The following is a 13,612-nucleotide window of genomic DNA, read 5'->3' as shown; positions in this document are numbered from 1 at the left end:
CCAAAAAGTTGGATTGACCAATCACAGGAAGTTGCAAGATAAAAATTTGCAAATACATTCGAGCCATTCTATATGCAAACAAGTGTACCTACTACAATAATATGCTTATAAAAATTAACTTATGTGCAGTTTTTCTGTACTAAAATTTATGTGATTTCATAAAAAAAATAATGACAAAATATATGCTGTAGCATTATTTTTTATATTCTCAAATTGTAGTACGCAAAACTAATGACGATTTGCTATAAATCTTGTTTGGCTGTGGCAAACATTGCAAAAAAAAACAACTGGGTTATCGACGGATTACCGAATACAAAAAACGCAATCTTTTTGCGCCTACCAGAAATAACATCTGTTTATTACAACCCACTTGTTCCTGAAGGTTGTTCACCGGGAAAATCTAATCAAAAACCAATTAAAAAGATCAACTCTTCTTGGATAAATCCCTATTCCATAAATTAATGACAAATAGGTCACCTATATTGTTTTGATAATTACGGTACGGAAAAACACTGGAAAAACAATGAATATGAAGCATCTGCCTTCCGCTAAATTTGGTTATTACATTGTTCACAAACAATTCAGGAAATTTTATTGCCAGTAAAAAATAATATTTCTAATTCTGCATTTTGAAACAAAACGTTGAATTATCCATACCCGTCTGTCCCAAGGACTTCATAAACACAACTCCGTTATTATACCAGATAGAATGACAAATGAGGTGTCGAATAAAAGCTTAAAACCAAATATGGTATAATAATTTGACATCAAACTTTCGGTTTTAGAATTACAACCGGAAGTACTGTTTTAAAGTTGCCGGAATAGTACAATCAGTCACCCCTTTCCCTAATCAAGTCGTTTCTGATCTTGTTCCCTCTAGTCTTACCCAACATCCACCGTAAAATTTTAATTTCTCGTACCTCCATCACCTATTCCTAAACAATCTATACATTATTATTATAAAACAAATAAGGGCAGAGGAGCGAGTTCCTATTGTGCCCAAAAACAAAGAAAAACATCATTATACAACTAGTACAAATTAAAAATAAAGTTACAATTAACAAACATCAAATAAAAAATACTGAAACAATAAATAATGCCGCCCTAAAACAATTCAGTCCTGCAAAGCTCCTATAATGCTCAAAACAAAGAAAAATATCGTTATAAAACTAATAAAAATTATAAAGATTACAATTAAAACATCAAACAAAATTCTGAAACAATAAATAATTCCGTCCTAAAATAACTCAGTCCTGCAAAGAAAACAAAGGACAATCAAGTCGATTTTTAAAAATGTTAACACTAGTTGCCGATATGATGTCTTGATCCAAGTTGTTCCAGATATTAAATATTCTGTTTGGTAAAAAGTTCATCCTGGATCTTGTTGTCGTCTGTTCCCTCTTTAATTTGTAACGATGGCCTCTTAATCGTTCGTCTTGATTTAGCGTAAATATCTTGTTAAGGTTTCCAAAATTATACATATTTTAAAATACGGAAGGACATGATTAGGTCCCCTCGAAGACGTCGATTCTCAAATGTTAGATGAGCCAAGGAGAGTCTATCTTTATAATTGGGTCTTACACGGCCAAATGCCAGTCTTGTGGCTTTACGTTGAACCGTTGTTGAACATTTTCAAGTAAGGCTTTATCACGACTGAGATGTGGACTCCACACTGGCCCGGCAAACTCAAGAATAGGTCTGACGTATAAAGAGTAAAGTTTACTCATCGAGGTTAAAGATATTCGTGTAAAACATTTACGGATTAGAAACAGTTTCGAGTTTGCGCGTTTACACACCGACACTATATGGCAGACCAATTTAAGTTACTGTTAACTATCACTCCAAGATCTTTGTGAGAGGTTACTGACTCTATGGGATGTCCATTAATAAAGTACGGTAGTAATGGGTTGATGGGATAGATGGCAGAAGAAGCTTCGAAAGAAGACAAATTTCATGGCTGAAGAACCTGCGAGAATGGTTTGGATGCAGCTTAAAGCAACTATTTAGAGCTACTGCCTCAAAAATTAAAATAGCTATGATGATTGCCAACCTCCGTAGCGGAGATAACACCTGAAGAAGAAGTAATGGATTATTATTGATAATATGTAGTATGACGCATTTTTCAATGTTCAGTGGAAGTAACCACTCTGAGGACCATTTGAATATTGCGTTGAACTGCGTAAATGGAGACCTTACTGGATACAACGAGAGGAAGATCACTAGTGTAGATACAAAATAGTAGTGATCCAAGTACTGATTCTCGTGGAACTCCGCTCTTGACTGGTTTATCTAGTGAATAAGCTTCCCCAACACGAACTCGGAAGTACCTGTCGGATAATAAATTTTGAATCCAAATGTTTAATTTTTAGCGGATACCATAGTGATCCAATTTAGCTAGTAATCGTCGTTTGGGAACACGATCGAAAGCTTTGGAGAAGTCTAAATAGACTACATCAACAGGATGTCGATTGTTTAAAGATGATGACCAGTCATTTATACAATGAAATAAGTTTGTGATAGTTGAACGACCCTTGATAAAACCATGCTGCTGGTGAGTTATGACATTTTCTTGAAGGAGAAATTCAGACATAGCTTCAGAAATAATGAATTCCATGACCTTGCCGACAATGGGAACCAGGCTGGTCGGACGATAATTATTGCAATCAAGTTTATTTCCTTTCTTGAATATAAGAGTAACCGAAGCCAATTTCCATGACGAGGGAAGAGAACCCCGATTAAAAGAAGCATTCATTATATTATAAGGGATATAGAAATGGCTACAGACTCTGCATATTGTTTAAGGAAATAGGAAGTTAGTCCGTCTAATCCAGGTGATGAATTATTGCGTCGTTTCCAAAAAAGAATGTTTAATAACATCCGGTGTGAAAGAGATATTGTTAAGGGTTGTAAGGAGACGTGGACACATTATTTGAGAAATTGTATCGATAGATTCATCTGTAAAAACCTGAGAAAAAAATAACAAAATAACATTCCGAAGATTCATTATTCGAAGAACATATAGACCTGTCATCTTTTTGATGTAATGGTATGAAGATTTTAGAAGATAATAAAGATGTGTGAATGTACCGATAAATTTTTTTACTGTTACCACTAGAAATGATAGATTATTCAAATTCTGTTCTTAGGTTTAGCAACGATTGTTTGACTTGGTTGTGAAAATTACGGTGAGTGAGAAAATCATTGATGGAACCATTAAGTTTATAAGTTCGCCAAAGCTTTCGCTTATGTCGAATTAAGCGGATAGCTGAGAGGTTAATCCAAGGTTTTAATCGATTTTTGTATATTTGTCGTTCACTTGTATTATCAGAAATTGTTGAAATAGCAGTATGAAGAAAAGAGTTCCACATGCTACACTTCACCGCCGTACATCTACATAAGCCTCACCACACTCTTGTATAATTCTCTTTTTAGCCCTTCGCCGATTTGTTGATCACAGAGTAGGTACACCACTCATTCGCTTCCAGTTATAGACAAACCACGTTAAATCCTGTGGGAGATTTCTCGATCTAGTGTCCTATTTCCGTTATATAGGAGCCAAGATATTTAAACTCTCCTTCAACAAGTAGTTTTCCCCAAGTAATTCGATGTCCTTAACCATTCCTGTTCGTCCCAACCATATACTCCGCTTTCAACCTGCTACCCTTAAGTCCTCACCCTTTAATAGCCCTTTTCTAAACCTCCAACTTCTTCTCCAATATTTCTTTGCTCTCCTCCACTAACACGATATCATCCGCAAAGAGTATTGACCAGGAAGTATTGCCACATAAAAAAATAAGGTTTACTTTCCTTATTGCAAGGGGTTGGCAATCAGGAAGACTGTAGTTACCATCATTATTTTATTGTTTCTCCACATACATTTTTTATTAATACGGATAGTACATAGTTGATGACGGTAACCATTGTATTCTACTCAAGGTGTCACTCTGGGGAAAGCCCCAAATCTAACTAACTTCTCCCCAATTTTATTTATTACATTAATAATTACCTTAATGATATAATATATGTTATTGCTTACCTAGCCGAAACCCGATATGTCATCAAATGCACACACATGGCAAAGGATTTGTAAAACTTTTTGTAAAAACTATTCGTGAGATATTTGATATTTATCTCTCTACTTTACACCATGTCAGTACATACATAGCAAGATTAAACAGGTAAGGACTCAGTGAAGAACCTTGATGCAAACCTATTTTTGCACTATAGACCAGGGCGCATCTGTAAAAATATTAGTACATTTTTGGATGTTGAGAGGTGATCCATACTATTTTGCAGAAATTGCTTAAACATTTTTCATATAATAATCTTTGAGTTATCCTCCCACTCAAAAAGGTGCGGAACATTGTTTAAATAATCAAAATATCAAAAAATGAAGCAAAATTTTTATTTTTTTTCTTGGTTTTTTGATTATAACTTTAAAAGTATCCATTTCCGAGAAAAGTTGCACCGATATAAAAGTTGCGTATTAAATTTCCTACAACATAGGATTGGTTAAAAAATTTAAAAATTGTCATCCTTGTTGCAAAATAGCAATAATTGCGAAAAAACCATAAATAAACAAGTATTCGCATTTTACGTTTTTCAACCATTTATGCTAAACTTAGGACCTTCATATTTTACCCAGAAAAACTTTATGATATAATGAAACAATGCTGTAAATTTTATTAAGATCAGTTTAACAGATTTTGCAAAATAAATTTTGCAATCCAGCTTTCCCAAAAAAATGCATTTTTTCAAAATGTTGCAGGACTGAAAATAAAACAGATAGCAAGTTAATTTTTTTTACGTATAGAAGACTGCTCCTTTCATTTGCAATTTGCACACTTAAAATCGGTTAGCTACCATGGCGTCAGGAATTTTTTTAAATAAACATAAATTTTTGATGCTACGCGCAGGACAGCGGATACGTTTGCTCTGATTGGGCATTCCAATGACCTTTGAAAATGATCGATACATTTTAATTTTTAGTACATTTCGATATAAATAAATACATTATTTGTTTATTGCAAAATAAAAACACATACCTACTCTGTCCTTTGAAATAATACTTTTTTTAGCAAAAACTTTCTTTGTTCATATATTTTAACTTAGACAAAAAAAGTTTATTATTTTTAAATATATGCAATTGTTTAAACAATATTTCACAAACAATAATCAAATTAGTTTGATTTTTGTGGATTTAAAATATTAAAATACAAAAAAATATAGAATAAGAAAATAATATATTAGATAAAAATTGGTAGAAATTTTTGACAGGTCATTGGAATGCCCAATCAGAGCCAACGTATCTGCTGTCCTGCGCGTAGCACCAAAAATTAATGTTGATTTTAAAAAAATCCTGACGCCGTGGCAGCTAACCGATTTTAATTTTGCAAATTGCAAATAAAAGGCACAGTATTCTTCTATATGTAAAAAAAAATAGCTTGCCTTATGCTTTATTTTCAGTCCTGCAACATTTTGAAAAATTACATTTTTTTTTTGTGAAAGCTGGATTGCAAAATTTATTTTGCAAAATCTATTGAACCGATCTTAATGAAATTTACAGTATTGTTTTATTGTTTCATAAAGTTTTTCTGGGTGAAATATGAAGGTCTAAGTGTAGCATAAACGGTTGAAAAACGTAAAATGCGAATACTTGTTTTTTTTATGGTGTTTTCGCAATTATTGCTATTTTGCAACAAGGGAGACAATTTTTAAAATTTTCAACCAATCCTATATTATTGCAAAAATTACGATTAATTTTAAAGTTATAATCAAAAAACGAAAAAAAATCGACTTTTTCCTTCATTTTTTGACATTTTAATTATTTAAAAAATGTTCCGGACCTTTTTAAGTGGGATGATAACTCAATCATTATTTGAGTTAATTCCAAGTAATTTCTGCAAAAAATATGAGTCACCTCTCAACGTCCATCTCAAAACAGATGCGCCCTGGACTAGCACTCGGTATTTTTACACTACTTTATTTTTTTTCCTTTCCGTTTGGAAAAACTTTTCAACCTACCTCCACAATATAGTCTAACATTTAGTTTTTTTTTAAGACAAATTGATAAAGATAATTTTTTATTCAGTCTAACGCCCCTTTCTACACAAAATATTAATAATCTTAAAATCATATTATTGTACTAACATTTGTTTATCTTTTTGTTCTAGAACAAGGAAATTACGCAAAATTCCTCTTCTTGAATATACCCCTGCTCATAATCCAAATAGTAAATATGATTTTCTTCGTCAAGACTATTATTTATTGTGTAAGAGTGCGCAATGAAATTAACAAAATTAATGACGCACGAATAACTCATTCCAAAAAGAAGTATAACCATGACAGAGAAAGGTATAATTGGTAATATCAAATTATTTATATATTAAATATTCATGTAAAAGGGTAGTGTTTATAAATTCTTGGTAATATATAGATAATGTGATGCCATAAAAGCAACAATCAAATTAGTTTTAATTTTCATCATTGGATTTGGTTCTGATTGTGCCTACTAATATTTAGAGGTGGCCAACATTTTTTTTTTTTCATTTGCTAATATACTTGCAATCTAGAGTTTTACAGTTGGTAGTTTCATTCTATTTAGTCACTTTCATTAATTATTAACAATATTTGTTAATGACAGGGTAACTTAAGTTAGTTAATTTAGTCCTCTTTATTTGCTTGTTATAATTCTAACAGCTTAAACTGAAAGTCTAAACATTCTCAAATTTTACATTATATTTTCTTCTTACTGCATTTTTTCCCTTGAAACCAACGTCCCAGGTCCTTGAGTCAAGGATTTTGTCTTTTTCCCATTGTCCTTTTCCCGTGATTTTTTCCTTCACGTATCAACCGAAGTATTTTGTATCGGTCTATCTCCTCTCATTACATGCCCGGCGTACATTAGTCTACGCTTTTTTTAGATCGTTAGCATCAATTCATTGTTCTTCTGTATTTGGTTAAGAACTTCTTTGTTTATTGTTCTTTTAATAGAGAGAATACATATAATCCTATAGAGATACATATCTTTCAAAAGCTTCGATGGGTTTTTCTAGTGAGAGGATAAGACTCAAGCTCTCTGAGTCGGAGAACAGTTGGGACTATACTATAACGACGCGGCAATCGGATCCGAGGTCTCAAGTTCAGATCCCGCCCGATGAAACTTTCTCATTCCAACAAATATCTTCGTAGCTTGTTCAATTTTTTATAGGTCCTTTGGACCTATTTCATCGAATCGCAACTACTAGTCATTAGTGCACTCAGTTATCTGATGGAGGACACTTTTTTAACGATTCTGTCATGAATTCGGAGGATAGTTTGTATTTGTAATTTGGAGAAAACTATATAGACCAGAGAGGATCTGTTTTGAGGTGTATGTGAGAGGTGGCATTAAAATTTTTGCAGATAAAGTTAGGTGACAACTTCAATAATTATAATTGACTTATGCCATTCTTAAATATGCCGGGAACATTAATAAAAAAAATTAAATATTTAAAAATTTTAAAAAATATTGATTTTTTTCTACTTTCATTGGTTATAACTTTAAAACGATTCATTTCGGAACAAAGTCGTAGGAAAAGAAAATAAAGATAATAATTGAATTTTGTATAATATACGACTGGTTTAAAATGTCTTAAATTATTACCCTTTCTGCAATATAGCAATAAATAGAAAATAAGGGGGCAAAAAAGACTGTTTTTGTTTAATGTTTTTCAACCACTTTGGTTGCACTTGGAAGCTTCATAATTCGCTTAGAAAATTCTTATGACATACTTAAACCGTCCACCAGTTTGCTAATTTTTTTACATATAAAGAGGTTCTCTACCTACTTATCTAATACACTTTACAGAATTAAAATCGGAGTATTTAAACTGCCTCAGCAATCTTTTAAACTTATAAACAATGTTTTGGCTTATAAACAAATACAGTGAGGACATTTGAGTTGGAATAAATTCATTTTCTTGAGAATGGGCGACTCTGGAGATAAATCCCGAAACAGATCGATTTTTAAATTATAATTTTTTGGCAAAAATATCATACTAGTGACGTCATCCATCTGGGTGTGATCACGTAATCTAAATATTGGAATGAATTTAATTCAAATTTTTTTTTTTAATTCAAACCCTTTATAAATATTTATGTTAATGTTTATATTAGTGAATACAAAATTGAATAGCCTTTCGATTGAGCTATCACACGGCACCTATTCTCATTTAAAAAATCATCGATTACGTCATCACGCCCAGATGGATGACGTCACTAGTATGATATATACCAAAAAATAGAATTTAAAAATAAAAATCGACCTGTTTCGGGATTTATCTCCAGAGACGCCTATTCTCGAGAAAATGAATTTAGGCCAACTCAAACGTCCTCACTGTATTTGTTTATAAGCCAAAAAATTGTTTATAACTTTAAAACAGTGCTGAGGCCGCTTAAATAATCCGATTTTAATTCTGTAAAGTGTATTAGATAGGTAGACAACCTCTTTATATGTAAAAAATTAGCAAACTTCTAAACTGTCTTCTATTTTTTCAGAAAGTTTTTAAAAAATTTGAACTTAAAAAAAATGTAGATTGCAAAATTATTCTGCAAAATCTATCAGGTCGATTTTAATAAAATTTGGTGAACGATTTAAGTATGTTGTAAGAATTTTCTAAGTGAATTACGAAAGATCTAAGTGCAACCAAAGTGGTTGAAAAACGTTGAATAAAAACAGGCTTATTTTGCCCCCTTATTTTGTATTTATTGCTATTTTGCAGAAAGGGTAATAATTTAAGACATTTTTAACCAGTCGTTTATTATACAAAATTCAATTATCTTATTTTATTTCCCTACGACTTTGTTCCAAAATGAATCGTTTTAAAGTTATGAGCAAAGAAAATAGAAAAAAAAATCGATTTTATTCGAAATTTTTAAATATTTAAATTTTGTTATTAATGTTCCGGGCCTATTTGAGAAGGAGCATAAGTCAATTATTATTGTTGAAGTTGTCACCTAACTTTATCTGCAAAAATCCGAATGCCACCTCGCACATCCAAAAATAGACGTTTTTTTACAGATCCGCCTGGTCTAATAAGATTCGTTAAAGTGATGTTCATAATATAAAGTTCATAACGCTTGCTACATTCTACAATGTCGTTTATAAGTTTCTGCAATTCCGGCAGGCTGTTGGTACGAACGACAGTATCATCTTCTTTTTTATGTATTATCTTCATCAATGAAGGTTATAGCGATTCGTTGGCAAACATTTCTCTATCTTCAACTGCAGTCTCAAATCCTATGTAGTCCTTTTGAGTTTCTAATATTGCACAGAGGTAATTTTCGATTTGTGAAAAATACATGTTCGAATTTTCTCTTATGTGTGTTAATCCACTAAATGTAGTGTAATCTAGAGTACTGAAAAATTTTCCCAGTCAAACGATTTTCTGAATAATATGATTGGTTTGTGAATTTTGTTCTTTTTTTGAAATAATTTGAAATTGCGGTTTTGTGTTCTTTTAGGAAATGGATATTTCAGAAAAAATATATTGAAATGCAATAATATAAGTTAACAAGGTACTGAAAAAAATTATTAAGAATTTATAGAACAGACCCCGTTGATGGTCATCGCATTACATGCTGTAAATCCCATTTTTTTCTTCATCGTCACTCATTTTCACATTTTTTGTTCCAATTCGATAGTGTTTGTTGACAGTTGAATTAAAACAAAATACAAAATTATAAAATATACTAGCTTCTAGTCTACTAAAATCCACTACTCAGTCAAACATACTTCAACTAACAATAACTGTTTCATCAGCATGACTTTTTTAAATAATGCTTCTAAAATGGGTCTTTTAACAATCTGCGCAAGAAAACTTATGATAAAAACCGATTTTAATTATTCAAGTAGATACTAAATCAATTCTCAATTCAAGTAAGTACAGCAATATCTCCACCAACTATTTTAACATTTAACGTATACCTATAACATTTATGTTAAGCAATAAATACAATAAAATCACTCACTCAAATACAAATACAAATCACTCACAAATCACTTTGTACAAATACTTGTACAAAGTACAAATATACAGCAAATACAAATACAAATAAAATTTACATGAATAAATTCATCTCGGAATTACAATCATTTCATATCATTGCGTTACCTCTGGATTTTGATTAATACGGCGCAAATTTTAATTAAAATTTATGGAAATTACATTTTATAAGTCCATATAACTATTCTATTCATAAATACTATTACTCTAGTCGCTATTGAAAACAGCTTTACCAAGCGTGAGACGGACCCTTATTTTTCTGTGAGTCACTGGAAGTGCATTGTCATTTATTATGTATAAGATAAGAGATCTTAATAGCGGAATAATATCTATGAAGTGCCTATTTACAAAATCACCTTTCTCACTCTAACTCACGTACATACTCATCTGATTTTAGACTTATTTATACAAATTTACGCCGTTATTAATCAAAATTCTGAGTTGGTGCAATGATACGAAAAGATTGTAATTTCGAGACGAATCTATTCATGTAAATTTTGTTGTATTTGAGTGACATTACATTACATTACAAGAATTGTTCGTCGATGTTACTTCAATTAATTGCCAAAATCATTACTAACAACTAAAAATCACTACTAATATGAATTACATTGCATTGCTTTCTGTATCGAAAAAACAATAATTTAATTTAAATTTCCTCTTATATTATTATTTTTAGGTTGTTCCTGATTCTTAAGCTATCGATTGTTATGGGAATATCTTATATCTTCGAAGTTGTGACTGCATTCTTTAACATGAGCGAACTGGGAACTGTACCAAAATATATTGAAATCATATTTGACACTTTTAATGCTTTACAAGGTAAGAGTAATAAAAAAACGTAAGTCATAAACTTAAAGAGTATAGGTACAAATTGTTAAAAAGGCAATATCCTAAGTGTCTACTATATACTAGTTCATGTTGTTTTATTAGTATGCTTTGCTAAAAATAAATAACTTCAATAATTGTCATTAGATTGTCTAGTTTATAAATTCTTAAAATACATTTTAAATTCAAGATCCTGAACTTTATTTAACTTCTGCTGCGCACAATAGTATTATAAGATACTAATAAAACTAATACAAATCTCGTCGACTTTGCAAAGTAACAAGACACTTACTCAACACACACTACACATTACACCTGAGTTAGTGATAAGTTATACAATTACGTGGCTAAAGGTTCTAGTTCTAAACCATGGCCAGAATCAAAGGAAAAAAAAGGTACAAATCTAAATTAATACAGAACCGAAGTGAAAAAGCGTGTAACGATTTGAGGTGTAGGTACTTGTACAAGAATGAGTATGGGAAGTATGAGAAATATGAAAGTATAAGTATAAGAGAAATGCCAAAGGTTTTTGAATACAAAGGATGACGCTGAAAAACTGATGTACAAGCAGACACTAGCCGAAGGGAGAGGAATGATATGTTATAATTAAAACGAATCCTATCAACAAAAGCCTAACATGATAAATTCCTATCTAGGAGGACGTAGAAGCACATAAAGTTGGAGAATATTTAAAATAACTACGATAGGAAAAGAAAGGAGATATAATGTCACCAATTACCTACCCTGATAAATGGGACGAGTATTTCGAATGATCTTTAAATGAAGACAGGCAAGACTTCAAAGATAACAACGAACCCCATAATATAAATATCCCAGCTTTACGTATAATAGAAGACATAATATATAAGTCGTTAAAAAATAACAAGACACCTTGTCCAGGAAACATCCCTACTGAACCAATAAAGTGAAGGCAATTAACCAAAAAGTACAATGATAAATTACTAGCCACTGAGATGGATTTGTGGAGGAGGTCAATAAGAAGATCTAGACTAGAACACATAAGAAAACACGATATTAGACAACAAAAACGTGAATAGAAAGAAAAATCATAGATGAAATCGAAACACAACAACTAGTATGGGGTACGGACACGTAAGACGAATGAAGAAAAAAAGAATTCCAAAAAAGTGTTCGAATGGATCTCCACAGAAAACCGAAAACGAGGAAGACCAGAAACTACATGGAAAAACGCTGGACGGAAGGGCCGCCCGAGATCTTTATCGTACCGATCTATTATCGTTATCGTACTAGATACTGGCATTCTATAAAAATAACAAAGTTACTCGTTATTTTGATATTTTAGAAACACCTTGTATACTTGAAAATATTTTATGGTTCTACGCATCATTAATTCCCGCATTTGAGAAAATGTTCGGGGACACACTATAGATTATTGCATAAATCAATAGAATATTAGTCATACTTTCATTTCAAATTAGTCCATTTTTCTGAGAAATTAATAGTTTACAATATTTGCATTTTACTGCATGGATTGTAATGAAATTTTGGGAGTAGCCCAAAGCCCAATCTCCTAATTCAAAGTCTATCCTATATACTATGGCGCTTTTATCATGGGGGCGGTTCTCACCACTTCTCGGGGATAGAACATTTTTATTTTCGAATTGCATGGAGCAAAAGAAAGAATTTTAAGAAAATTTAAAAATGCGCTCTATAATTTTATCTTATTTTTTTCACCCGTCCAACTTTTTGAAAGTAGAAATAACACTATATTAAGAGGTATTGCAAAAGAAAAACAATGCATTTAAATTCTGGTGAATGAGGGGTTAAATGTATGTACTTCTCATTTTTCCTTAAAGTACATTAGTCATATATTTTTTTGCACCATATCTCGCTTAGTTTGAATGTAACCGACATTTAACGGTGCTCGTTTTAAAGGCCTTTTCAAACACTATAAAAGTATGAGCACTTTGAGCATGCACCAAAAAACAAACTCTTTTTATCTACCATATTAGGTCTGGATCCCGCGTATGAAAAAAAAGTTGATTAATAGCAAGCTGAAAATTTGTTAATAGCTTAAGGGTGCCTAGTCGGATAAACTTTGATATATGGGAACACTGTAACAGGGGCAGTTTTAATTGTGGAACAGGTTAAAAATTTGGAACGGTCAGACCACGAAAACGGCACATTTATTTTGTCCGACAGAACAAACTTAAACTCTCCGAACAGAGATTAAACTCTCATGCAAAAATCAAACTGCTATTTATCACGTGTCATAATTCCTGTCATTTGACATATTCTACATGTTCCACTCGTTAAAACGCCCATTTGGTGATAAATAGCAGTCTGATTTTTGCATGAGAGTTTAATCTCTGTTCGGAGAGTTTAAGTCTGTTCTGTCGGACAAAATACATGTGCCGTTTTCGTGCTGTGACCGTTCCAAATTTTTAACCTGTTCCACAATTAAAACTTTTCCTGTTCCAGTGTTCCCATATATCAAAGTTTGTCCGACTAGACACTCTTAAGCTATTAACAAATTTTCAGCTTGCTATTAATCAACTTTTTTTTCATACGCGGGATCCAGACCTATATCTCTTTTTATATTATAAATAGAAAATTTACGAAGGAACCAATCTCTTTGTTATTTATAATTAAAAAAAAAATTTATATAGTGTTTTTAGTTTGATGCATAGTTTTTAAGGTATTCACAAAAAACCGTCCGAAAACGTGTCATTTTTAAATGAAAATGGCCAATTTTC

The 13,612-nt window shown here is 31.7% G+C and overlaps 1 protein-coding gene across 3 annotated transcripts in view; it reads left to right on the top strand.

The window, feature by feature from the left end:
- LOC114331213 (G-protein coupled receptor Mth2-like) overlaps positions 1 to 13,612 on the top strand; it is a 680,964-nt gene that overhangs the window by 125,585 nt on the left and 541,767 nt on the right. For 2 of the 3 annotated variants that reach the window (XR_007699306.1, XM_028280709.2), the window contains exons 5-6: positions 6,174 to 6,363; positions 10,726 to 10,868. Coding sequence is in view for 2 of the 3 variants with exons in the window: in XM_028280709.2 (XP_028136510.1) it covers positions 6,174 to 6,363; positions 10,726 to 10,868 (333 nt within the window). In the remaining variant the exon portion in view is untranslated. The remainder of the gene's footprint in view (positions 1 to 6,173; positions 6,364 to 10,725; positions 10,869 to 13,612) is intronic. The other variant, XM_028280710.2, reaches the window with a different exon arrangement.

Source organism: Diabrotica virgifera, chromosome 7 (genome assembly GCF_917563875.1).
Source record: "Diabrotica virgifera virgifera chromosome 7, PGI_DIABVI_V3a".
NCBI lineage: Eukaryota > Metazoa > Arthropoda > Insecta > Coleoptera > Chrysomelidae > Diabrotica > Diabrotica virgifera.
Note: the sequence above shows the minus strand (reverse complement) of the source record. Positions and strands in the feature narration are given on the sequence as shown.